General features: G+C 38.5%; 1 protein-coding gene across 1 annotated transcript in view; it reads left to right on the top strand.

Annotated features, from left to right (window-relative positions):
- Nucleotides 1-491: 491 nt before the first annotated feature.
- The window catches only part of spire2 (spire-type actin nucleation factor 2), a 30,011-nt gene continuing 5,714 nt past the window's right edge, over nt 492-24,788 (top strand). Inside the window, exons 1-13 of the mRNA XM_037682671.1 lie at nt 492-884; nt 8,640-8,680; nt 9,223-9,606; nt 11,218-11,298; nt 11,419-11,583; nt 13,399-13,485; nt 13,668-13,785; nt 16,593-16,759; nt 17,981-18,203; nt 21,361-21,482; nt 22,962-23,099; nt 23,174-23,241; nt 24,102-24,129. Of these exons, the coding sequence (XP_037538599.1) occupies nt 587-884; nt 8,640-8,680; nt 9,223-9,606; nt 11,218-11,298; nt 11,419-11,583; nt 13,399-13,485; nt 13,668-13,785; nt 16,593-16,759; nt 17,981-18,203; nt 21,361-21,482; nt 22,962-23,099; nt 23,174-23,241; nt 24,102-24,129 (1,920 nt within the window). The 5' untranslated portion in view covers nt 492-586. The remainder of the gene's footprint in view (nt 885-8,639; nt 8,681-9,222; nt 9,607-11,217; nt 11,299-11,418; nt 11,584-13,398; nt 13,486-13,667; nt 13,786-16,592; nt 16,760-17,980; nt 18,204-21,360; nt 21,483-22,961; nt 23,100-23,173; nt 23,242-24,101; nt 24,130-24,788) is intronic.

Here is a 24,788-nt window from a genome sequence, read left to right on the forward strand (position 1 = left end):
CGGCCATCAGGGCACTAACAATCTATTGTTAGGCTGATGGTCCTCCTTTTGCATGTGAACAACTTGGCCACAAACATATGGTTTTGGCACCAGTAAACTGGTTGATCCACTAAGAGAAGGTGCCGCAGCTCCTCAGACTGAAGGTTTTTTTGAATAAAAGACGAAACATTTCAACAAAGAAGAATCTATCCAGAGGACTGGACTCAACCTTGTTAGATTATTATTATTATTGGCTCACATTTTTCTACTTCCAATAGCTCAAACAAATCCGTTATAGCTTTTTCAACAAAGTCATTGAGCAGCAGGCATTGATTCACACTCTGTTTTATGAAGAACATTTAATTTAGCTCATTTATTCCGTGCATTTCCTCTACATTTTATTTTGAAACTTCCTATTAATGTACTGATGGTTTATTTTTGAAACCTTAAAACCGGAAGTCGTTATTTCCGTTGGCTACCTGGACAACGTTACGAGGCGCAGCTGCGGTATTTGAAAGCGGCAGACAGGAGAAGGGGCCGATCACAGCTCGACACGGATGGACCCGGTGCTGACGGAGTGAAGTATGGGCTCCGCGGCATCGCAGTCATGGCCAGATCCACCAACAGAAGCACGGAGGACGGGGACCCCTGTGTAAGCACCTCCACGGACCGCGGGGAGGTGCGGGACCTCGCCGAGCCCCGGGAGCTGTCTCTGGAGGAGGTGCTGAAGTCCTACGAGCAGCCCATAAACGAGGAGCAGGCATGGGCGGTGTGCTACCAGTGCTGCAGCGGGCTGCGAGTGCCCCGCCCGCCGCCCGGGAGGGTCCGCCGGGTAAAGGACGCGTCCTCCATCCTCCTGCACCGGGACGGAACCGTGTCCTTAAAGAGTGAGCCCCGACACGACGGTAAGACAGCACCAACTTCCCTCAGTCCTGTAGCTTTCACTCAAATCAAACACAGAAAAGTGAAAACTTAACATCGTTTTCCTCTTTAAAAAGTTAGCGCTTACATTACATTAAACCCAACATTATATCCGGTGATACATTGCCAAGTTATATGCAAATTATATGCAAAACTACCTTCTTTTTTTAGCTTCTCCAGACTGTGACCAATGTTATTGTTTGTTATTACTATAAACTACTTGCTCTTTGGCCCACCATATTATTGCCGAATTGAATATTGTCTACCACTGTCTCAATAAGTTTGTTAAATCTTGTTTTCTTTTGTAAAAACATTTAAATATAGACAAAACTTTTGAAAATATTCGAATTTCAAACAGAGTTTGGCACACATGGAACAAACCGCTCGAGTAGCAGCTGCAAACGACATTTCAGTCCCATCCTAAACAGCTGAGTTTATCGGCTTCTTTATTTTGAGACTGAATAACCATGAAGCTTTAAAAAAAAAAATAGACTTATGCCTATTTATATTGTATCTGGTTCCAGAGCCAGCCAGGTTGACTTGAATGCCGGTAAGTTAATCAATTATTCAGAGAGCAGAGCTTTACTCGAGCATCCTCTTATTCAAGCACTGTTTTGGAGATTTCAAAAGGTGAATCCAAGCTCAAATGGTTTTATGCAGTTTTCTGTCAGTTTAATTTCCTACAAATCTACATGTCAGCATGTAAAGTTTGTGTTCTCACTCCGATCTCAGCATCAGCAGCGAGCATAACCTGAATCCAGACTAAATATGTATATTACTTTTCATTGTTTGTGGTAAACTTGTATCCACATTTCTATGTCATATTGTCTTAGACATTGCCTATAATGATTTAAAGACACTTGTGTGTTATTTAAATGCTATGTACAGTTTATTAATTGAGTTTTTGAGTAATTTACAATCTATACAAATCAATACAGTAGCGTGTGTGGATTTTCTTGTGCCAGACACCTGTAGGACCTGATGAAACCACGAGTGAAAGATTTTAAAACAACATTTTGTGTCTTGTTGACAATAAGTATCCCAACTTTACATTGCAAATCTGTAGCACCAGTAATATGTCGGGTTTACATTTATGTATATTATTTGGGGACTGTGGTATAGCTCGGTGGCCATTGCCGCGGTCCTGTAATCCTGAGGCTGCTGGTTTGAGTCAAGGTTGCGTCAGGTAAGGTATCCGGTCAATGCAATTGCCAGACCTTTGGTGGGTAGTTCACTCTTGGTAGTGACTCTTGCAGATAACAACATTTAGGCACCATATTTGTCCGTTGTTTTTGTCACAAAGGTGCAGAACTTCAAGTACTTAGGTTTGGCTGTCAAAGGAAACAGAAGTGTGGGAAAGAGGTGAAGAAGAGGGTGTAGTGGATGGAGAAAAGTTTCAGGAGTGATTTGTGGTCAAACATTTGCGGCAAATGTCAAAGGAAAGGCTTACGAGAGTGGTGAGGCAATCCGTGTTGTATGGTTTGGAGTCAGAGACATTGACAAAAAGACAGAAGAAAGAACTGGAAGTGGCAGAGCTGAAAACGTTGAGGTTCCCCTTAGGACTGACAAGGATGGATAAGATTAGGAATGAGACCCAGGTTGAACAACTGGGAGATAAAGTTAGAGAGGCCAGACTGAGATGGTTTGGACATGTCCAGAGGAGGGACAGTGGGTATATTGGTAGAAGGATGTTAGAAATGCAGCTGCCAGGAAAAAGACAAAGAGGAGATATATGGATGCAGTTAGAGAGGACATGGAGGTAGTTGGAGTGAGGACAGAGGATGCAGAGGACAGAGAGACACGGAGGAGGATGACTCCCTAAAGATGGAACAGCCACAAGAACAAGATTTGTCCTCTGTTTTTCCCTTTTATTATTCTGACTTAAAAAATAATGATAAACATATGCATACATCTGCAAATAAAACAAATGGGTTACATGTCTACCTTTGACGCAACAAATTTAACGATTTATTGATAGAATGACATGTTGATAAGCAATGGGTGATGGGAACTGTTGGTTTTGCTTCAGAACCTCAGCCCTTTTAGTTCTGGTTTATGTTTGGCAGTTTCCAGAACCAGTTTTTGTGCCATTGGCAAGGCTAAGATGGGTCGTCTGAAACACAAAGAGAAAAGCAGCTTGATGGTGTGCTGTGTGGAAATAACAGTAACAGCTTTGTACAGAACATTTACTTTTTTTATGCTTTTAACAGCTACGATAGGTGGATTGGGCTCTTTGGTTCTTCAACAGTGGCTCTGACAAAACACATGTAAATTAATATTTTTACAGTATTTATAACCACAATAGGAACAAGTCATATTGTAGGAATTCTCTTTCCAGCAATACGTGAAAAAAACCATTTCTGTACCAGACTGATATTTTGTTGAGACGAAGAACAAACACATCAATCAATTGTTTTTATCCATTTTACCATATTAATTTAACTTCCAGCCACACAGTGAGGTCTGTCTCTGAATTTCCATGGATACATTAAACATTTTACATGTTTAAAGCGGGCAGGTGAAAAACAGAAAGTGCAGTTTTACAAATATCTTCCTTTGATACAAGTCAGTGAAATCATTGCGTTTTGCAAAAATGGTCAGTCTGAGAGCGATAAGAATTAAAAGTAAAGGCTTGTCTTTTTCAAAACCTAAATAGAAGTTTAGAAAATGAAGTTTGCTATTAGAGAAAATTGAGTATGTCACACTTAAATACCCAACTGAATGTCCTAATTTATACCTTTCCTCAAATAATTTACTGGAATCCAAATAAATGTTTTTATTTTTATGTTGGTAGACTTGTTTTTTTTTTTGTTTGTTTTTCCTCCACAAATATAGTTAGGATTCATTTAGATAGTGGTTAAATTTTATAAAAGGGGTTACACACAAACTATTTTCCTCAGTTTCATAAGAGTTTGGTATTTTCCTTTGTCCTAAATTGTAAAAATACTGATAAATGTCAACAGTTTGTTTTACTTCTTAAATTTCAGAACAAGTTTTATATGTAGTATTTATACTCCTTTCTAAACTAATAATAAGTTGCCTTTTTCCAAATGTTTGTCTTTATTTAATTCCTCAAAAAGGTTTTTACTTATAAACGTACTATATGAGAAAGGGCATATAGCGTTTTAGTTGCAAAAGTTGTCGACTCCTAACTTCCTGTGTTTTACGGTGTTTTGCTTTACCTCCAGTGCAGAAAGCTCCGACTTGTGTCTGGTCGTATCAGTGACTTTATTGTTAGTTGTTGGTTATAATTGACTGATCATTGAATCTGCTGGACTTCTACATGACCAGAGGATCCTTCGTCAGATGCTCTGAGGTTCATGAAAAGAGCTGTTTATTCTTTATGATCCAAAAGTAAACAAGCTGTGTTGGATGAGTCACAGTCTGCATTATTAATATTGGCAACAAATAAATTTGTTTGCATCAATTCGTGCAGGACTCACTTTTTACACAGCTGGGCCAGTGGAGGAAAAATACCAAGTAATGTCGTATCTAAAATTCCTTATCAATGAAAAACACCTTTGTGGATTTTTACATTTTTTTCCACACATCATACCAATGATAGTTATGCATAAATAACTGGCTATATTTAAAAAAAATCAGGAAGAAAAAGTCTAAACATCATCATTATACTGTGAAATCTACACAAGAAGAGGAGATTGACATGAACTCAGACAGTTTAGCTACACAGAATTTTATTGTAAAATAATAAAAATACACATATATAAGCAAAACAACCCTACCTTCTTGTTATCTTATTCATTTCTGTCTCAAAAAGATGAAACATACCCTTTTTTTTTTACCAGCCCTTCCGAGACCACTGCTGTTCTTTTCCCGTCATCAGTGTGCTCTGGAGTAAAACGTGACTGATGGTAAACAGGCGAGCCTGAGCGCAGCGTTCGGATGCTGCTGACATCAGCTGCCTTCACACAGAGCTCAGACCTGAGCTCAAACAGCCACCGTAACAAGAACCGAGTCATGATGCTGCAGTGAGCTCCCGTTAGGCTCAAATGTTCAGATTATGAGCCTGCGGCCATCTGGACCTCAGTTACCGAGGTGTGTTTCAGAACATCTTTGTTTGGACAAACATGTTGGTGTTGGCAGATACTTCAGTGACAGCTGGTAAATCCTGTATTGATCAGCTGACATGCTCAAGTTCATCCTAACAGGAGGTTTATCTAGAAAAATGTTCTAAATAATGGATTTCAATCTAGTTTCCAAAAACACAAAGTTGCGTTCTAAAGTTATAAAATAGAATGCAAAGACAACTCTCAGTTTGGAGTGGTGGTAGCTGAGAGTTGTCCTCCAGCATACAGCATGTTCAGCATTGATCTTAGGTCAGCAACGAGTCCACGGCACCCGACCTTTACTCTCATTTCTACATTTATATCCACAGTTATCTGACGGAAATCTATCAAACTATTTTATGACTCTGCTCAGTTTGTCTCCACTGATACTTATAGCTTCTAAACGTCCTCCTTTTACTTCCACTGAGCCACACTCTGTCTGCAAACTCTACCAGAAGTTGTAATAAATGTCATAGGAACGTCGTTAGTCCTGGCGCTAAATGTCTGCGTGTGAAAGCTTCTTCTAATCGGTGAAGGACAACAAGCAAAGGATGGAGCTAATCTTGATTCACTGAGTAAACATAGCAGGAAGTCAAAGTCCACATGTTCCTGCTGCTCCACCCAGCTGAACAAATCGCTGGCAAATCACAGATCATTCAACAGAAATAGTTTTATAAACTATATAAGTTTGTTGTTTTTCCCCAATACAGTTAGTTTTTTTCAACTTTCATTGAATAAATGCATAATGTGGTGAAAAGTTCAAGCAGCATCATTTAAAACTGACGTGTGTGTCTCGGCAATTACAGATGTCTATCTGTAGAAAACTGCGTGCAACAAGCTGATGAGTGCCTTTATCTTTATAATGTTGTTCTTTAACAGTAATTCTGTCAATAAACATCTGATTATCTGGATGTAAATCCTGTTTCATGATGAAAATGGGATTTTCATTTGAAAATTCATAGGAAACACCATGGCGGTCTGACATATGTCTGTTGCTACCAGCTTTTTTTTTCTCACCTCAGCAGCAAATTTCAGCAGCATTTCTGGCATCCATGAAACTCTCAGGGACGGTCCAGAATGTGGGCCCTTGTTTGCTGCCAGCTTCTCTGTGAGCTAATTACCCAGTCAGCTTACATGCAGTTAAAAAGACGCATTCATTATTTTAACAAATTCAAAATAAAAAGTCGAAAAGAGTATTTAAAAGTATCTACACATTTGAAAATTTGGATTGTTGTTATTTGATATCTTCTTTGTTGAGATGCATTTCATCAGTAGTTGACGCTTTAAGTTTATATCTGTGCTGCAAGTGTCACAGAAATACGTTGCACGATAGCTTTTGTGTTTTCTGTGAGTGTCAGGAAACAGAAAAGAGTTACGCTGCTGGACGAGCTCTGACACCTGTGGCTGCGTGAGGATATGAAATGAGTTCTGGGAAAGTTAGTGCAATGGCTGTAAATGTTCCGCTCCTACTTTTAATCTGTCTTTGTTTTATTTATCATCAACCCTGCTCTTCTGAACCAATGTCTTCTGTCACGTCGTGATTTCTCCGTCCTTATTTCCATGGCAACAGGAGGCAAAGTCCACGTTGGGAGAGTTTTTTTGTGTTGTGAACGAAAGAAGAGTGGGTGTCAGGCTTCTGAGGAGGAAATGTTTTCCATCATTAGCCAGAATAAACTGTGTGTGACCAACAGCTAATGAGAAGGAACTCTGTGGGGCGCAGTGACAACTTATCATTAATTCTGACACAAAACTCAGGAAAGTGGTTCGATGTTTGCTCGTTGGCAGATTGTGTTTTTCTGTGTTTAAGATTTTTTTTGAACAGATATTGTTGGTGCAGACTGAAACGTTTGTTGGACAGATTGTCAGACATTTGTGTGGGATTTATTTTTTTTTATTATTTTAGCTACATGGTCAGAATAAAATAAAAACTGTTCTTATTGGAACTTTAATACGACTGGGTGAAATTGTTCATTGTTTCCCATCTATGAAAATTAGAAAGCGTTTTTTTTTTGGTTAAACAATGAATTTGTCATTTAGACACCATTTGGCTTTTTTTTTTTTTTTTTAATCTGCCTTTTCACTCATGATGTGATGTTAAGTGTTGTTTAGAAAGAAGGAACTTTATAATTATAAAACATAAACCCTGTGTAGTGGTAAAATGCGAGTTCAGATTGTACAGATCGACCACTTTCCAGTGTGTTTGAATCAATTGTCTCTTAAAATCAGCGCACCTTAAAAGATACACGAGTATTATTATCAACCTGACTTTATTTTCCTGAAGCTTCTGTCTTTGTAAGCGATCTGTTTTCCTGGAGCAGAGCTGGACCGATCCAGATTCCTGTCCTTTTTTTGTGCTTGCTGGGCTGTAACTGTGGGAACCTGATGGAGGTATCATTGGTTTCACTCTGTGACCCGGGCCATGCATAATCTGAACCTGTCTGACAGGTTTACGAGTCTTCATGTTATCGTCCCGCTCCTGTGTGGAGGGTGTTGTAATGGACTTTCTTTTTTTGTTAATGGAAGCAGCGTCTCCGTTCACACAGGAAACAGTGAGGCTCTGTCGGGTGAAGCTCCACGTCCTGCTGCAGACACTTTGCTGTTGACAGCCATGGAATGTTTAGCCAGTTCTATGGTGGAAAAAACTAATTTCTGATTTTAAAAAATATTTACTTTACAGGGCAATTCAATTGATCTTAATATTAGGAAGTGATTAAACCATCTCGAAAGCTTCAGGATCTCAAAAGAAGGTACATGAACATTAAAATAAACCATTATTTCTTATCAAGGGTGAAGAATCTTGTTGGGCATTAAATAAAGTCCCAAACAGAAAGCAAATGTGAAAGTACTTTAAAAATTATTTTGTCCAAAGCAACATGGCTTTGATGCAGCGGTGAGCTTCCGTCTCTCTCCATCCTGATAGTCTCCTGCTCCTCCTGTCCATCCACTCTCCCATTTCTCGTCTGTAAGAGCTGCTGATTGAGGATTTTCAGGCCCCTCGGGTGTCGTTACTGACATCTGAGCCTGGAGAAAAGCCTCGTTTTATTCTCACACAGGCATGCTAACTGGACTGCAGGACAAAAGCTCAAGTTCAAACTGGGACACGTGGGTGCCGAGCTCTGTCTTACAGCAGCTGTGACAATAATAACATAATTTTATGCTGTTGCAGTTGAAGAATCTTCTAAACACATTTTGAAACATCCCAAAGTGAACTTTATATACTTTAAATCCATTTCATGTCTCATAATGATTGTATTATAAGTTAAACAGTTTCCCTGATCAAATCTTTTGTATTTCATATCAGTTTTGCCTCAATTTTCATTTTTTGGATTTTGAACATTAGCAGGAAGAGCAGCTGTGTGGCGGCTGTGCTAGCAGCAAATACACAGTCAACATGGCTCATTATACTTCAGTAAACATGTGCATCTCTCATCAAGTGTAGCTGAATTACTATAGTATGTCATTTCTGACCACTCAGCTCAACTGATACTCTTAAAGTTTTAATAAGTGTTTTAAAAAAACTCCTAATTCTTTTATGTCTTGCTTTTGATTTGCCAGACCTTCTTAAAGTGCTCTTGATCTTTAGTTCTTTCAGCTTTTTGAATGTTCATTCAATCAGAGTTAGATTTTTCCGTATCGATATCTTGATTGCGTTTTATGTTTTTCTGTCTCCAGATGAAGATGGGCCTCCTCCTCCTGTGATTGCAGAGCGTCAGGTGAGAAGGAAATACAAAGACTTTGTGGTAATAATGATTTTCAGTATCAATTATTGTGAAAATGTTTAAATCAAGTTTTATGTTCTTTGTTGAAATATGTCTGCTGCCACACAGGTTTTAATTACTCTTTAATATAATAACAGATAGATTAATGGAACTGTCTTATGTTTAGTGGATGTTCAGTTCATTCCTGTGGAGAAGTGATGCGTAGTCAGTGTCTAACCTGCACAAGAGTCAGTCTGTTCTTGTAGTTTGTAAAGTTGCAAAAAACAATGAAACAGCATTATATTAAAAGCCCACCTTCTCTCAACTAAAAGAGAATTTAGTTCTTACACATTTTCAACTTTTAGATACATATTTGTATAATTCAGAAATAATATCCAGTGCAATATTTAAACCAAGACGATTTTCAAACAAAAGCAAATCTTGTACTGTTATTTCTAATAAATTAGTTTTATGTGTTAAATATGTTTGTTAGGTATGAAAAATGAGAACATTTCCCACTGTCTTATGTTAGTTTTCCTCGTTGTTCATTGGTCCAGATGGTTCAGTCTCTTGGTGTGGCCATCTACCGGGCTCTGGACTGGGGACTTGATGACAGTGAGGAGCGGGAGCTCAGCCCGCAGCTGGAGCGCCTCATCGATCGAATGGCGAGCGGAGACCCAGGCGAAGTGGGCAACAGCAACACTGGGAATGGCACGACTGATGAGGGGTACAGTGGGCAGGAGGAGGAGGAGGAGGAAGAGGAGCAGCAGGAGGGAGGCACAAGGCCAGTTTGTACGCTCCGTCAGGTGATGGTGCTTTGTGCGTCCCGTCTGGCCAACCCAAGCCTGGCTGCTGAGCACTACCAGGCCGTCTGCCGGGCTCTGTTTGTGGAGACTCTGGAGCTGCAGACTTTCCTCATCAAGATCAGAGATGCAAAGGAGGTTTGTGAAGTTATCAGTTTACTAAACACAGAAAAAGTTAAACGAGAGCATAACTATCAGGAGAACTGAAAGAACTTTTCCTCCCAAGCAAAGTATGTATACGCAAAAACAAAGCTTCACTATTATCAGATTAAATTTGATTAAACTGGTTTCTCAGCAGTGTTTGAGAAAATAAAACAGACTGTGCTCAGTTAAAAAAACAAAAATGTTAATATAACAGACAAAATGTTAATTTTCTTTGAAGGCTGAGTGCTGAATGACATAAAGTTTGCTGAAAAATCTAAAACTGAGTTGTTAAAATACAAGGAAGTTTAAAGGAACAATACGGTAGCTAAAAACTAAAAGGAACAGAATGGTATAGCTAAAACATTTAAAGTGCTATAAACCTATCTAAAAGCTAAAATAAGCAAAGCAGTAGCTAAAAGAAAAAAATCAATAAGAGTAGCTAAAAGTTAAATTAGCAAGGCAGTATCTAAAAGAAGCACAAGAAGACAGAAATATGTCAAGAATGCTGAAGTGCTGACTCAGCTACTACACAATAAGTTAATTTGATTGTTTCACAGTAGTTATGTTCTGAAACAAAAACACTGTCTGCAAAACAAGAAATGTCAAGTATGCATCATTACAGCTGAAGACTTTGAATTGATTAAAACTTGGTATAAACGTTTTAAATAATTACATGTAAAAATGACCCATTTCAAATATTGACAACATAAATAATAATTTTTTTTGTTATAATCCATTGAAATTGATTTGTACATGTACATAAGAAACATCTAATCTAATGAAATCTGTTGGAATCTGTTGGACTCCTGGCAGGGACCAATGCAGACATGTTCCTGTTTTTAGTTTTCTACGTTCGCCTTAGAATCGAGCTGTTTTTGGTTACTTTTCTTTTTTTTTTAGCCTTCCTATTTGTAAAATAAATAAATAAAATTTGTATGACTTATTATAACTGTTTATTGATGTTGCTGTTGTCCATTGTTGTCATCATTCTTTGTTGAAATCAGGTCTCTCTTGTAAATGAGTCCTCGAGGCTCAATGGGATTTACCTGTCTAAATAAAGGTTGAATGAATTGAATGAATGAATCTAAACATCAATTGAGGTAGTTGAACCAGTATAAAAACTAAATAAGGAAGATAAAAGTACTGTATTTTTCAGACTATAAGGCACACTTAAAATCCTTTTAATTTTCTCAAAAATTGACAGTGAGTCTTATAATCGAACAGATTTTATGTGGTTATTGTGAATGAGTTGAATAAAGTTTGACTTCTCTGACTGTTTCGTTTCTCTTAATGCGCCTTATAATCCGGTGCGCCTTATAGTTCAACAAATACGGTACTTGAAGTTAATTTATGAGTTCTACAAGTGGTCTCATCCAATTTTATATAGTACAATAAAAACATTTACGTTTGAAAATCGACTAGTAAATGCTGTAAGAACAAATTAAAGTAAATTAAAGTTCTAAAGTGCATTTAGAAGCTTGAAAGATGAATTATTAGCATGAAAATTTTGAACCAGCCTAAAAAAATAGAACAAGTAATAGAAAACATAGTTGTCACAATTCATTCTTTTATTTAAGTAATTTTTCTTGCTGTTTTATTTTGCAGATGCTGAAGAAGATTTCAAGTGAGGAGTCTCTGGAGGACAGATCTACAGCTGAGCTGGACGCGCTGAAGCACAGAGACTGGGTGAGACGAGACGACTCTCTGTGACACAGAGGACAATACAGCCGTGTGTTCGCCCGGAGAAGGCAGAGTTGTCTCGTTCACAAATGCAGATGTGCCGCTGTTGTTGTTTTTTTCCTCCAGGCTCATCTGTGGGTGCAACTGATGAAGGAGCTCAGACAGGGAGTGAAGCTGAAGAAGGTCCAGGAGCAGCCGTTCAACCCCCTGCCCACCGAGTTCAGCCTCACTCCGTTCGAGATGCTGATGCAGGACATTCGAGCTCGCAAATTCCAGCTACGCAAAGTCATGGTGAGAGTCCCGACGTAGCTCTGTCAGCGTCTGCTCTGTCCAGGCAGTGCTGCAATCACTGAAACAGTTCATGTATCACAAGAAAAAACAAAGGCCTAACACCCTTTGAAGGAATTCATATCACCTGCCACCTTTCATGCCAGAGTTTAGACGGAGATCATCTTCCAATGAGAAAGTTGTTTTGGTCAAACCTTGAAAATGACGTTATACATGATCTCATGTGATGCGGTGAGACCTGTGAGAAGATCTCTCAGCTTCTACCACACCAAATTTAGTGCAACATCTGTAAAAATGACAGAAATGTAGCCATTTTTTGTGTTAGCTAAGGTTGTTTTGCTGTGGTGGCCATCTTGAATCACTCTGCCACATCATCATCTGTGTACATCAAGTGTTTTCTTTCTGTGAGTTTTGATAAATTTGTCCAGCGGTTCTCAAGATGTTTTGGACACAGACAAAAACATTATCGCTCAGATTTTGCTTTTCTGTGTCGGGTGATATTTAAGTGTAACGATTAATATATTGAGTGGAAATGTTGAAATGTGTGAAAGTTTTAAATGTCAAATCATGTGGTTAAAAGCCGTTAATCTGGAGACACTGGAAGCAGCTGAAATATACAAAAAGATCAGATGCAGTGCGTCCCAAACTTCTTGACTCCTTACCCACAAAATGTCTGTGACAAAAGCTAATGACCCATTTATTTCTGATTTAAATATACAAAAAGCTGCTACTATTTTCATCCTCTGTACATTTATAGTAAAAAATATGTCATATACAGTCATTTTTAAATGTAAGTTAATATTTGGAGATTAAATAGGGGCCCCTAGTTGGTGTCTGGTTACCAGCATTGAGGTCTGAACTCCAACTTTGTGAACAACAGATTTAGAGGCAAGTTTTAAAAACATTTCAGTGGTTAGACATTGATGAGATGAGAAGTGTTATGTTTGAGCAACTGAGTCCTGGATGAAGTTAGGAGACATAATAAACTGAACTTCTCGTCACCAGTCAGCAAAAAGTTGTCAAAATATCCAGGACAGCCAAGTGCAGCATGGGATGGGGAAGAGAAAATAATATAAAAGACTGTCAGAAAGCCGGTTACAGAGTTATATTTAAAGAGCTAAGTCACATCTTTCTTTTTAAACTTTATGTAAAGTGTGTATATTATGGAAACAGCTTGAGTGTTCAATAAATACCAATGAATTGATCATTTTTGTCATTTTAAAAACCATTAAAGTTGCGCTGCTGTGAAATGTTTTTAAAACCTGACGAGGTTCATAAGAGGCAGCAGACTTTGGACACGAGAGGGACTGAAGGCTTCGAATCTTCTCATTTTTACTTTCCAGGAACTCCACAGCAACACATCGTGTGTTGGCTTTTCTACAGAAAGAAAATGTTCTGAGCTGTTTCAGGTAGAGAGCGGCCTGGAGGACTTCTGCGCAGTCACTTACATTATTCAGACTCACAAACAAAATATTAATGACTTTTTCTACAGTCTTGTTGTTTTTCTGCACAGCAGTTCATTTGCAGAATCGATGGACAGCATAATGCTCTGTCGTTGGATATTGCTGTTGTGTTTGCGGCTTATACATCAAAATGAAGTCATACCATGAGAAACAATAAGATGTTAATGCAAATGTTGCTCCGGTGTGATTTAAATAGCTAAATGTTAAATCAACTTTTAGGCAGTTGCAATTCTGTGTTGTACTATTCTAACCATAACATGACCTCAATAACCATATATTCAAAGGGGCTGCAGCCCTGTGCAGTTAAAGGGTTTATTTTTATGCACTGTGCTAATGTTTGTGCGGCCTCTTTTAGGTGGATGGTGACATTCCCACCAGAGTGAAGAGAAATGCCCATGAACTGATACTGGACTTCATTAGATCTAGACCTCCACTTAAACCAGTGAGTTAAAGCACACTTTTACATTTATGAACTTAACTATGTTAAATATATACTGTACACAATGTCCATTTGCGTATAAATGAATAATACATAATTTTTGCCTTACAGGGCTAAGAAAAGCTTATTTTTCTTTGTTTAAAATGTGGATTTGTGGATGCGGTCTGATTCTTTCTTCACATTAGGTTTCAGAGCGCAGCCTTCCCCCTCCACCACCACAGCAGCAGTCCCTCCATGACCGGGTCCTGGCAGAGATCAAGCAGGAGAGAAAGCTCAGACCGGTGGCAGCACACAGCACCAGACGTAAGACAACAACCATCAGTCGTTTTTAAGTTATTGCAACAAAACTGACGACGGTTTAAAAAGGTCTGCGAGCAACGCCAATGATAAATGAGAGGCGTGTTGGTAATAGATCAACTTTAGCTCCTTCATTCTGCCTCTGTACTTCACACATGACATGACTGTGTAACAAAGACGCATCAGGCAGGAGATGAGAGGTGACGAGTAAAAATCACATCAACATTTCAACGAAACTCATTATTTTTAAGGAAATGTTTGTTGCACAGTGATGGCTGGAAATGGACACCAGTGACCCCCGTGACCTGAAAAGAAAGAAGTGGGTAAAGATAATGGATGGAGACTTTTATTCTTTGTTATTAATGTCACAAACCATTTTCCAAAGACTTAAACCAGGCTGTTTATGAAACCAGTCACCTTCTGTTTGTTGGCTTTCATTTAAAATGCAGGCATCAGATGATTCGCATTGATGTTTACTGACAATTCTGAGGCCATGGTTCTCAACCGTAAACAGGTGAAATGCCACCTCCGGATCGGGAGTGGGGGTGTGGGGAGTTGGTTGGTGAGGGTTGTGTGTGTGTTGGGGTGGGGGTGGGGGTGGGGGGTTGCTTCAGGTGGAAGAGTTAGGTATCTGGGTGTCTTGTTCCTGAGTGATTGAGCAGGAGCTAGACTGATGCATCGGAGCCTCATCCTCAGTAATGAGGGCGTTGCTTCAGTCAGTCGTGGTGAAGAAAGAGGTTTTTTTTTTCCATTTACTGGTTTGTCTACGTTTCAACCCTCACCTATGATCGTGAGGTATGGCTGAATAATCGAGCGAGATCCTGGAAACAAGCGGACGAAATTAGCGTCTTTTGTTGGGTAGCTGGGCTCAGCTCTAGAGATAAGGTGAGGAGCTCCGTCATCCGGGGGGAGCTCGGAGTAGAACTGCTGCTCCTTCGCATTAAAAAGAGTTTGTTGAGGTGGTTCGAACATCTGATTAGGATGTCTCATGGACGCCTTCCTTTAGAGGTTTTCCTGGCATTTCTCACTGGGAAGAGGCCCCAAGGAAGACCCAGAATTCACTTGAGGGATTAAATATCCTCTCTGACCTGAGAGATCCTTCAAGTCCTGCAGGAGGAGCTGGAGAGTGTCGCTGGGGAGACGGAGGTCTGGGTTTCTCTCCTGGACCTATTGCCTTCACAACCTGACTACTGATAAGTGGTAGAAGATGGAGATGGTTTATTTAGTTTGTTTTTTAAAGACATCAAAGTAGCATAACAAAATAAAAATTCATAGGAAAAAAATGTTTGATTGTATAAATACATACACTGAAAAATATTAAATATCCATCCATCCATCCATTTTCTTTACCCGCTTATTCCATTTTGGGTCACGGGGGTCGCTGGTGCCTATGTCCAGCAATCACTGTGCGAGGGGCGGGGTACACCCTGGACGGGTCGCAAGTCCATCACAGGGCCAATATTAAATATGTGAACACAAATTTTAAAGATATAAGTTTCATGTAAAGACCAACATGTTTATGTATTTTAGTGGTTCAGAGACCAAGGCATACCTGGGAGTTGTGGTTTCTGAACTTTTCTTTGTCACACAAGTTGTCTGTACAACACCCTATTTTATAACAGAGCTGTGAAGAAAACATGATTACTAAAATTAAAGAAACTGAAGGTTTCGTGCACGTCATGTATGTCGCCCGCTGTCTTGCATGTCAAAGTTTTAAATGAAGATGCTGCACAGTCTGTAAGAGTGGGACGACTGGACTACAGCACAAATAACAGTTAATAATTGAAAATGGCGTTGTGTTGTCCAACAAACAGACAATAATAACATTAGAGCTAATAATAATATAATCTTATAAATTTATCCAAAAGAGGCACAGGAGTAGTTTTCAGTTTAGAGCTGCACATGAGGAGGTGATCACATTTCACAGATATTGATCAGCTATTTACAGATCAAGGTCAGCACAATCGGCATGTCTGATGCTGATGTAAGAGGAAGAAGTCAAATAATGACCCAAGTATATTCTAAAATTATTCTAATATTTATATTTAATATTCTAAAATTGTTCAACAGTTTATCAAACAAGGACTCAAATGTCTTAATTTTCAGTTAACTAACTGAAAAGTCTCAGATTTGATGAAATGTTGTATTTGTGTTATAGAGTATGGTAAGTGTGTGGGATTTTCCCATTTAACAAAAAATCATCAAGAAGAAATTAAAGAATTTGCCTTTTTAAAATGTTTCCATTTTTGAAACTTGAGTACAGATCCCCCCCCCGCCCCCGAAAGCAATTATTGCTTTTGATGGTTTCTTTTTTTTACCATACTCTAGTATCTATAACTTTCCATATTTCCTGGAAAATAAAACAGTGATGTAAAAAGATGCTAAATGTTTCATTTTGTCCATCATCATACAGCCAGACTGCTAAACTAAAGCATTTAGTACAGTAAATGGTATTCAGTACAGTTTAAAGTTGTATTTTTCTCTATAAGAACATCTTCTTTCTGTTTTGTCTTGGAGTGAAATAAAACTATCGTTTTTATTTTTTGCAGCATTTTTGCCTTTTAACTTTCCATTGTTGTTAGCAGATAGTCCAACCTCTCATTTCAAAAACAACCAGTTTAATTTAGAATAAACATTAAATGTTACAAAGTACTGGAACAGCAACTTTGTTCATATACTGTAATTATTCATATAATCATTTTGTTAACGAGTTCCTGATGCTAACGTTGCATATTCTGAGAATCTCTTCCTTCTGATCTCCATACTCCTGACTTATTGCTCCTTACTGCTGTTTTTGGTTTCTCGTCCCTCAGCCTTCGGCTCTCTGCCCTGTCTGGCTCAGATGTGTCCTTGTAATGTCAAATCTACGTCGTGCATCGACTTGTCTGTGTCAGAGCCTAGGCCCCGGCAGCCGGCCCGTCCTCGCATCCTGCTCAAGGCTCCGACGCTGGCTGAGATGGAGGAGATGAACATTTCTGAGGTGAGCTCCAGTGCTGAGATTTTGGGGTTCTTGGGGGATGACTGTTATTATTTGTATGTTTGACACAGCAGCATGTTAGCTCCTGTTTGACAGCCTCAATTGGTTCAGTGGGATCAAAGGTGAACAGAGATGGAAAGAGTAATTTTACACAAGTAGAGCTAATATGATTTTATAAAAGACTGCAGTTCAAATAAACTTGCCAGACTAAAAGTAAAATGTAGTTCATTTAAAATGAACTCAAAGTAAAAGTTAGTTACTTTTTAACAAACAGGAGGGCATCTTTTCTGTGCAGTGTGCAAATGACAAGAGGGAATATTAATGTCAAACTACTTGTTTTAAAATAAAACACAAAATGCTTCCCCAAAATGGTTTAAAAAAATTACCTCTTTATGCTGAAAACTTAGTCTGAAAACTTTAAAATGAAGGCCTTGGAGAAATTAGAACCTACTAAAAACAAAACTAAGTGGCAATAAAGCAGAAGGGAATTGGTCAAGAAGTGTCTCCCTGCACCGCCTCGTACTCAGACACGGGATCTAGATGAGAGGTGTCCCCAAGGACCCCCTCAGACTTGGAAACAGGAACTAGGTGGAAGGCATCCTCCTGGACCCCCTCAGGCCAAGACACAGGATCTGGAAGCGAGGCATCATCCAAGACATCCTCAGACTTGGGAACAGGAACTGGATGAGAGGCGTCCGCCTAGACCCCTTCAAACTTGGGAAAGCGAGAGGCACAAAAAATCAAGAGGACCAAACAGGAAGACAACTTTATTAAACACAAAACACCAAACCCTTCAAAAACCCTGAGCAATTGTACCCTGCAAATCTGAGTCTCTCTGATATATTGTTTCAGGTAAAGAGCCCCAAAGGGAGAGGGGCAGTTCACAATATGCTCCATTTTGTGTTGGTCTATCGTATAAAATCCTGGTACGGTAAATTGCTTTTGAGTTTATAGTTGTAGCATGAGAAAATGTGGAATGATTGGTATGAAATTACAATCAAGCAATGTGTCATTATAATTAGGGCAGCCTCTTGTTTCTCTGCTGATTGATTCAGATGCCTTTTGTTTTTTATTTGTGGTTTTCTGGTTATGTCTTCAACTTCAATGTGATGCATTTTAGTTTGAAGCTGCATAGATTTAAAAACACTGCCCGATAACTCGGTGTGTCACTTTGACATTTCTCCATCTTTTCTACCTTTCCACTCAACGCTTGAACCACAACAGGAAGAAGAGTCTCCAGACCACGAAGAGCTGAGGAGAAGAGAGAGCTCCCCCACACCTCTGAAGAGAGATCGGTCCTTCTCGGAGCAGGACCTTGCCTTACTTCGAGGGGATATGCCTCCTTCTCTGTCGCAGTCAGCCCAGCTGGGTGAGACGATCAGACTGCGGGATGTGAGACCCAGGTCCAGGACGCTGACCGGTGCTGGACCTCCCCCTCATTACAGAGGTGTCACTAATTATCCCTTACAGTCCACTTCACATTAATACACAGAGATGCAAACAGCATGAACAGACCGTCTAATGCCTGAGATCTTCTGAATAACGCACGTCTCCTGTACATCCCGAAATGTTTCATAAATCTTAATTATTAGGGAAAAAATGTCAGACTTTTTAAAAAAAATAACTGTAGCTCTTCTGGAAAGCCCTGAACAAAACTGATGATGAATTATAACCAATTATCATCATTTGTACACGTGCAGTTATTAAATCCTTACCAAACACATGTGCAACTCAGTGAAGTGTTCAGTCTTTCACTGAAGGGAAAATGACTGAGCTGCTGTTTCCCTGCAGACGGGGTATTCACATTCACTGCCGTTTTAATTCTCCTCTTCTCAAAGGAGAAAAATATCAGACTTCTTTTCTGAGAGCAGGTCTTTGAGGAGCAGATCCTTGACATTTCTAAGTGATTCTAAAGTCGGCAGAGGCAAAGACAAAATGGCTGCACTGTAGGTGATACGGTTGATAAAATGTTCTGATTTTATCAGGTTTTATTAGTAAATGATCCACACTTGTATAACAGCTTTGTAACATTTCCAGGTTCTGCAAAGTGCTTTAAAACGTCTCGCTTGCACCAGATTTCCGAGCACTTTTTGGTTTATATTTTACACTCTTTATGCAAAGTGTAAAGTGCTGGCACTTTACGTGTTCTCACTTTTTATGAGACAACAACAAAGCTAATGCAAAGTCGAGCAAATCACTACAGAACACACAACATTGATAATTATCAGGTTCAAAACAGTGGATTCAAAACTTTCATAGTTTGCAACTTTACTGAGTTTTATTGTTGCTCTAATTTAGGCAGCAGTCATGCTGATAGTGACAAAATGAAAAGCCCCAGGTCTGAGCATGATATAAACCACATATGAATTAAAAAGTTCTTCACACTTGAATGATAACGTTTTGCTCCTGGACAGCAAACTCACAGCGCACAGTTGTCGCTCTGTTAGAGCCAATCAATAAAGTAAAACAAATTTATATTTTTTTAGTCTTTTCTGCATCCCTTGCTGGAAGATAATGATCGATTGTTTTAGACTGATGGTCCTCTATTTTGCACGTGAAAAGCCAGTTTCTGGGAATTCCACAGCAGACTGGTTTGAAACATGTCAATAAGGTGCTATTTAATACGACAGATCCTGTTGGCAGGTATCAAACTGATGAAGTCTTTTGGACGAAAGGCGAAACGTTTCTTCAACAAAAAAAACCTGTCCTGATGACACAATTTAACTTTTGCGATGCTAACCATCGTTTTCACCCTGAAGACAAAGTTCAAAACGATCCTCCACTTATTGCTGTGTTCATTCACGTTACCTATGGTTGACTTTGAGTCAACTGCAAGTTTGAATTGTAAGGATTTGGTAAATTACAAATGACAAAACTAACAGTAAGCAACAAAAGCACTTCTGACAAAAGTCAATTTCAAATCCAGCATTGTTTTAAGTGGATCAATAATTAGTGCAAATGTATAATAGTAGTTCTGGTTTACATGGTCTACCAAATTAACAATACACATTAATATCAAAATATCATCTTAATCTAAATATATGCAGCTATAATGATGTAGATTTTTTTTTTCATTGTGTATTTGGACATGCGTTTCTTCTGGTCTCCACTAGAGGGTGCAGCACCCTCTGCACCCCTAGGTCTTATGGCCTTACAATCATATACTTAAAATAATATCAAGGTCAGTGTGGTGGTGGAGTAGGATCAGTGTCAGAAATTAAACTTCTGATCCTCCAACTAGTCAACCTCCCTACCTGATGGCCAAAGCTGTCGCAATTTGATTATAAACTTTAATATAGACATGAACATACAGCATGAAAATCTAAACAGAAAGCAGATAATGTCCATTAACCTCGCTCTGGAGTCTTTTTAAGGATTGATCTGAGTATATTTAAAGTTTTAAGGTGTTTTTAAGTGTTTATATGTCTGTAAAATTGGCTAAAAGCAAACAGGAGCTAAAATGTGTTTTTAGATAAAATCATCGGCACATTTGAGACTAAAGACAGAAGTCTTCATAATGTGTCAAATTTGGAACTTTTTTAGTTTGAACTTGGTCCTTAAACTAATTTAAAACCTCAAACATTAAAATTAAGTGCCCTTAGATCATTGACCTTTTTTTAACCCTCTATGCAGTAAAATCATGTAGGGATTTCGGAGACATTATGTCACCAGTTTCTGATTTAGACACAAATGTTATTAAATTACGGTTACCTCGGTGAAATAAGAGCTGTGTCTGTCTCCCGTGATGCAGCACCTCTGGACAGCAGGTTTGCATGGATTCACATCAGCCACAAAGCTGCTGAGAGACTTCTGATGGATTCTAATTTGATATAAAGATGTAATGATAAAGTCTGACTCGGTGATGGAGAGTAGACACAAAAGTGTGTGTGCTGTATGAAATTCCTTGCATAGGATTGTTATCTGATTGATGGCTATGATTCAAGCATTAGATGCCTCACTGTCTGTGCACAAAGACATTTGTTGGGAAACTATTGTGACCCCCAACCTGCAGTGCAATCCATGTAGCAGGCATTCAAGATGAGTTACTGGCAGGATAAAGGTTTATGTAGTACCCAACTCTGCCAACAGGGGGCTTCTGTGCCTAAGCTGTGTCTGTGTGAGGATGTACAGTAAGCTCCTAAGCCCCAGCTGTCATGAGCAGCTGATCCAAATTATACTACAGATGATGTTTACTGGCCTGTTCCAGCCTCCCTCTCAGCCTGTTTACTTTCCATTAGAGCCAAGTTGACACCTTCCATTTGCAGGCCTGAAGAGGCGCCCACTTTCAGCTGCGTGTGGTCTGCAAAGTTCGTGCAGACCTCACAGTGAGATCTAAGTTACAGATGTAGGAGCACGAGCTGAATCTCGGCCCTGAAATCAGATTAATAATACATGACTGCATTAGAGGCAATCGACAGACGCTTTGAGGGGCTGAGATCTGAGACGGGACTGAATGAAAGAGGCTGATGTGTAATTCATGGAGTTGTTTGGCTGAGATTTGAGTTTTTTTTTTTCTATTTCACTCTCTGCTGGACTCATTTGATACGTCCTTATTTAATTCATCATTTCCTTTTACTGACTTTTAATTCATTTTCACGTTCCAGCCTCCTTCCCAGCTCAAGGCTGGGTGCCACCATCTCCTGCCCGCCTGTCTCTGAGTTCAGTGGACGAGGCCACAGAGGGACCTGAATCAATGTCAAACTCTAAAACAGGAGACCAGTGGATGGTGAGATAAAATCCACCCATTTATTCTCATTGTTTCTATTTGCTCTGAACGTCACAAGGTCATTCAAATAAATTTCTGCCTCAAAAATACTCCTAAAGTAAGCATCAGCATTTGATCAAGGCAAAATCATCCACCAAATACAGAAAAATTATGAAGGGCCCTTGAAATAAAGAGATAAAATGTCATTTCAGTCAAAGTAATCCTTAATAAAATAAAATAAAACCTTTAGGCTCAGAACTACTGGATTAAAGCCATGTGCTCAAAAATATTACTAGAAAAGGTAAAAGAGTTGTGGTCATCTTTATGAATATCTTGGCCAACATCTATGGGATCATGATTTCTTGGGAAGTGGATTATTTCCCCGGAGACATTCAGGCTGATACAAAGCACAGATGTATCAGTAACAACAAGTAAACATTAACATCTCATTGCATACTAATTATTTTGTCAAACCTAAATAAATTCACTTTTAGTGATAAAATAATGGGATTATAAAACACAGTATTAAAACTCTATATCACCTTTTTTAAATAATCTGTCTAGAATTCCTTGAAGGAATGCATATCGCCCGCTGTCTTTCATGCCACAGTTTTCAGACTAAAAGCATCTTGTGTTGAGAAACAATAGAGTTAAAGCCATTTTGAGCAAACCTTGAACAAATCTCTGCTCTGCACCTGCAACACTGAGTTACATCCACGTTTGTGTTAGCTAACGGCAGCCATCTTGAATTGTGTTGACTCTAAAAGTTAATCAGTTGTTGAGGTACAGCCAAATGTTCCTTTGTGAAAGTTTCATTAAAGTCTGCTCTCTGGCTCATGAGATATTTTGCTAACAAACAAACAGGGTTGACCGCAACATTTAACGCAAACGTTTTGAGCAAAAATTTTACACCACAAAGTAGCATTTGGAGTTTGAGTTGTCGGTGGCTCTTAGCTAAGTGTTCCAAATTTTAGTTCAATACCTGTAAAAGTAACTCAATTGTAGCCTTTTTTAAATGTTTTTGAAGGTTAGTCGCCCTGGTGGCCATCTTGAATTGGATTGACTCCAAAGGTGAAACAGTTGTAGATGTACATCTAGTAATCATTTCCTGAAAGTTTCAATAACGTCCACATAGTGGTTCATGAGATATTTTGCTAACAGACAGGCACACACGAACACTGACACTGTTAAATATCACTATGACCAACCTTTCTGCATTCAGAGATAAAAATAGTTTCTAAGTTTTATTTATCAGCTTCCATGCTGACTTTTCATGCTCGGCTTTTTTTTTTGCACTTTCAGGATTTTAAAGTCAAAATCAACTTTATTGCCAAAACTGCAATATGTGCAGGATTGAAATGTCATTACTCTCAGACCCCTGGTGCAACAATAACCATTAAACATTTAATAAACATTAGCATAAAATGAAATAAGTCTCGGTTCAGTTTTTAAGTTAGCCAAATGAAAAGTTGGGCAGACTCTTTGTCTTTTTGTCCTCAGGAGGCGTTCAGCCATCCTGTGGAGAGTCTCGCCTTAACGGTCGATGAGGTCATCAACGTGCGTCGAGTGCTGGTCAAAGCAGAGATGGAGAAGTTTCTCCAGAGCAAAGAGCTCTACAACAACCTGAAGAAAGGAAAGGTAGCCGTGTTTCCTGTCTGCCGTCGTCTCTGCGGTGTTTACAGTACATGCACTCAGTATTTCTGTGTTCTCAGGTTTGCTGCTGCTGCAGAGTCAAGTTTCCTCTCCTCTCCTGGCCGTCTACATGCCTGCTGTGTAAAAGGTATCAGAGACAACTTTCACTGGACCTCCCAGGAGTTTTAAGACTATTTTATTATTGTCAATTCAACTTTAAAAGTTACTCTAAATTCTATGTAAAAAAATATATGTTAGAGAATTGAGCATCACTTAAATTGTTCTATGCCCAAATATTTTTAGTAAAATGAATTTTGCATCATGTAAAAAGTACTTGAAGAAAAAGGTACTGGAGAGTTTATTTATTTGGTTGAATGACTTCTGAAAACTGCAGGAAAACTGATTGAAATGAGTTCATTTCTGGTTCATATTGAAAAATACAGTTCATATAAATTGAATCACAATTTTAAAAAAATTAAAAAAAACATGCTCCTTTAAATAAAATGTAATCATTCCTCCAGGCTGAAAGAATAGATCAGACACCCTGATATAAGGATTCAACAAGGATACAAGGATTTTTATTATCATTCACATCACATGTGGTACATGAGGTGGAACGAAACTATGTACCAGTACATGGGGTCCCAGTTACAGTACATCCAACAAAAATACAAATTGTAAAGAAAAACATTAGTAAGATCCGAGTCATGGACTAAGAATATACTACATTCACTAAAACTGAGAATACACAAGACTAAGAAGCACTAATGGTACAAAAATAATGTGCCAAGACAACAGCAGCACAAACATGAGTCCATTTGAGCAGATGAGGACTAATGAACACAGCAACATGAAATAATCAGTAGCACGAGATCAGCTTCATGGATAGTCAGCAGCACACATCAACAACCAAGTGGCATTACAGCAACATGACAGCAATGTTTATATAAATATTTCCTTCTTGATATTTAAGTAAACAGGAATTTATTAATTTTGTTCCTCTTGCAGGTCAGTCTGCAGCTCCTGCAGTGCAAAGGTAACTTCATACCTTTGACTTTGTTTAGTAATGATTAAATATTTTTTTATTTTCAGATGTGTTATGAATCTATCTTGGAAAAGATGCAGCAGATGTGGCAAAAGTAGATTAATCTTCTTTTTTGCAGTTTTGTCACATCTGTATTTCAGTTTATCTACAAATAAATGATCTCAGAATCACTCAAGTTAAAAGCTACAAATAGAAATCATTGATTTGTGATTAATTTTTTAAAAATAGATTTTTTTTTAATGTGTGTAATTTGTCAACTAAAAGTGTGGTAACCAGTCATCAAAATATTTAAAGATCCTTATATTTTGTAAAAAAAAAAAAAATTTTAATTAAAATGCTGCACTTTTTATTATAAAAATATCTATATTTTGATTTAATTTTACAAATTTGTTGGCGTCTTGTTCAGTTGAAACCAATAATCTGTTGAATTTAATGTTTAAATTAAGACATATTGTGCACAAAAAGAAGTGTAAAATTCTATAAACTTTAATTTTTGAAATTTTTTTACGTCTTATGAAAATGTTTTAGACGGGCTGCCTTCTTTGTTGACGTCACTTTTTCTCCTGTTGTTTTGTTGGTTCTGACTTGTTGCCTTAGTCCCGACCCGTGTTGGATGTGTGGTTCTGTGCTCTGTAGGTTTGGACTTTGTG

The sequence above is a fragment of the Nematolebias whitei genome, chromosome 10, assembly GCF_014905685.2.
Source record: "Nematolebias whitei isolate Nwh7 chromosome 10, NemWhi1, whole genome shotgun sequence".
Classification (NCBI taxonomy): domain Eukaryota; kingdom Metazoa; phylum Chordata; class Actinopteri; order Cyprinodontiformes; family Rivulidae; genus Nematolebias; species Nematolebias whitei.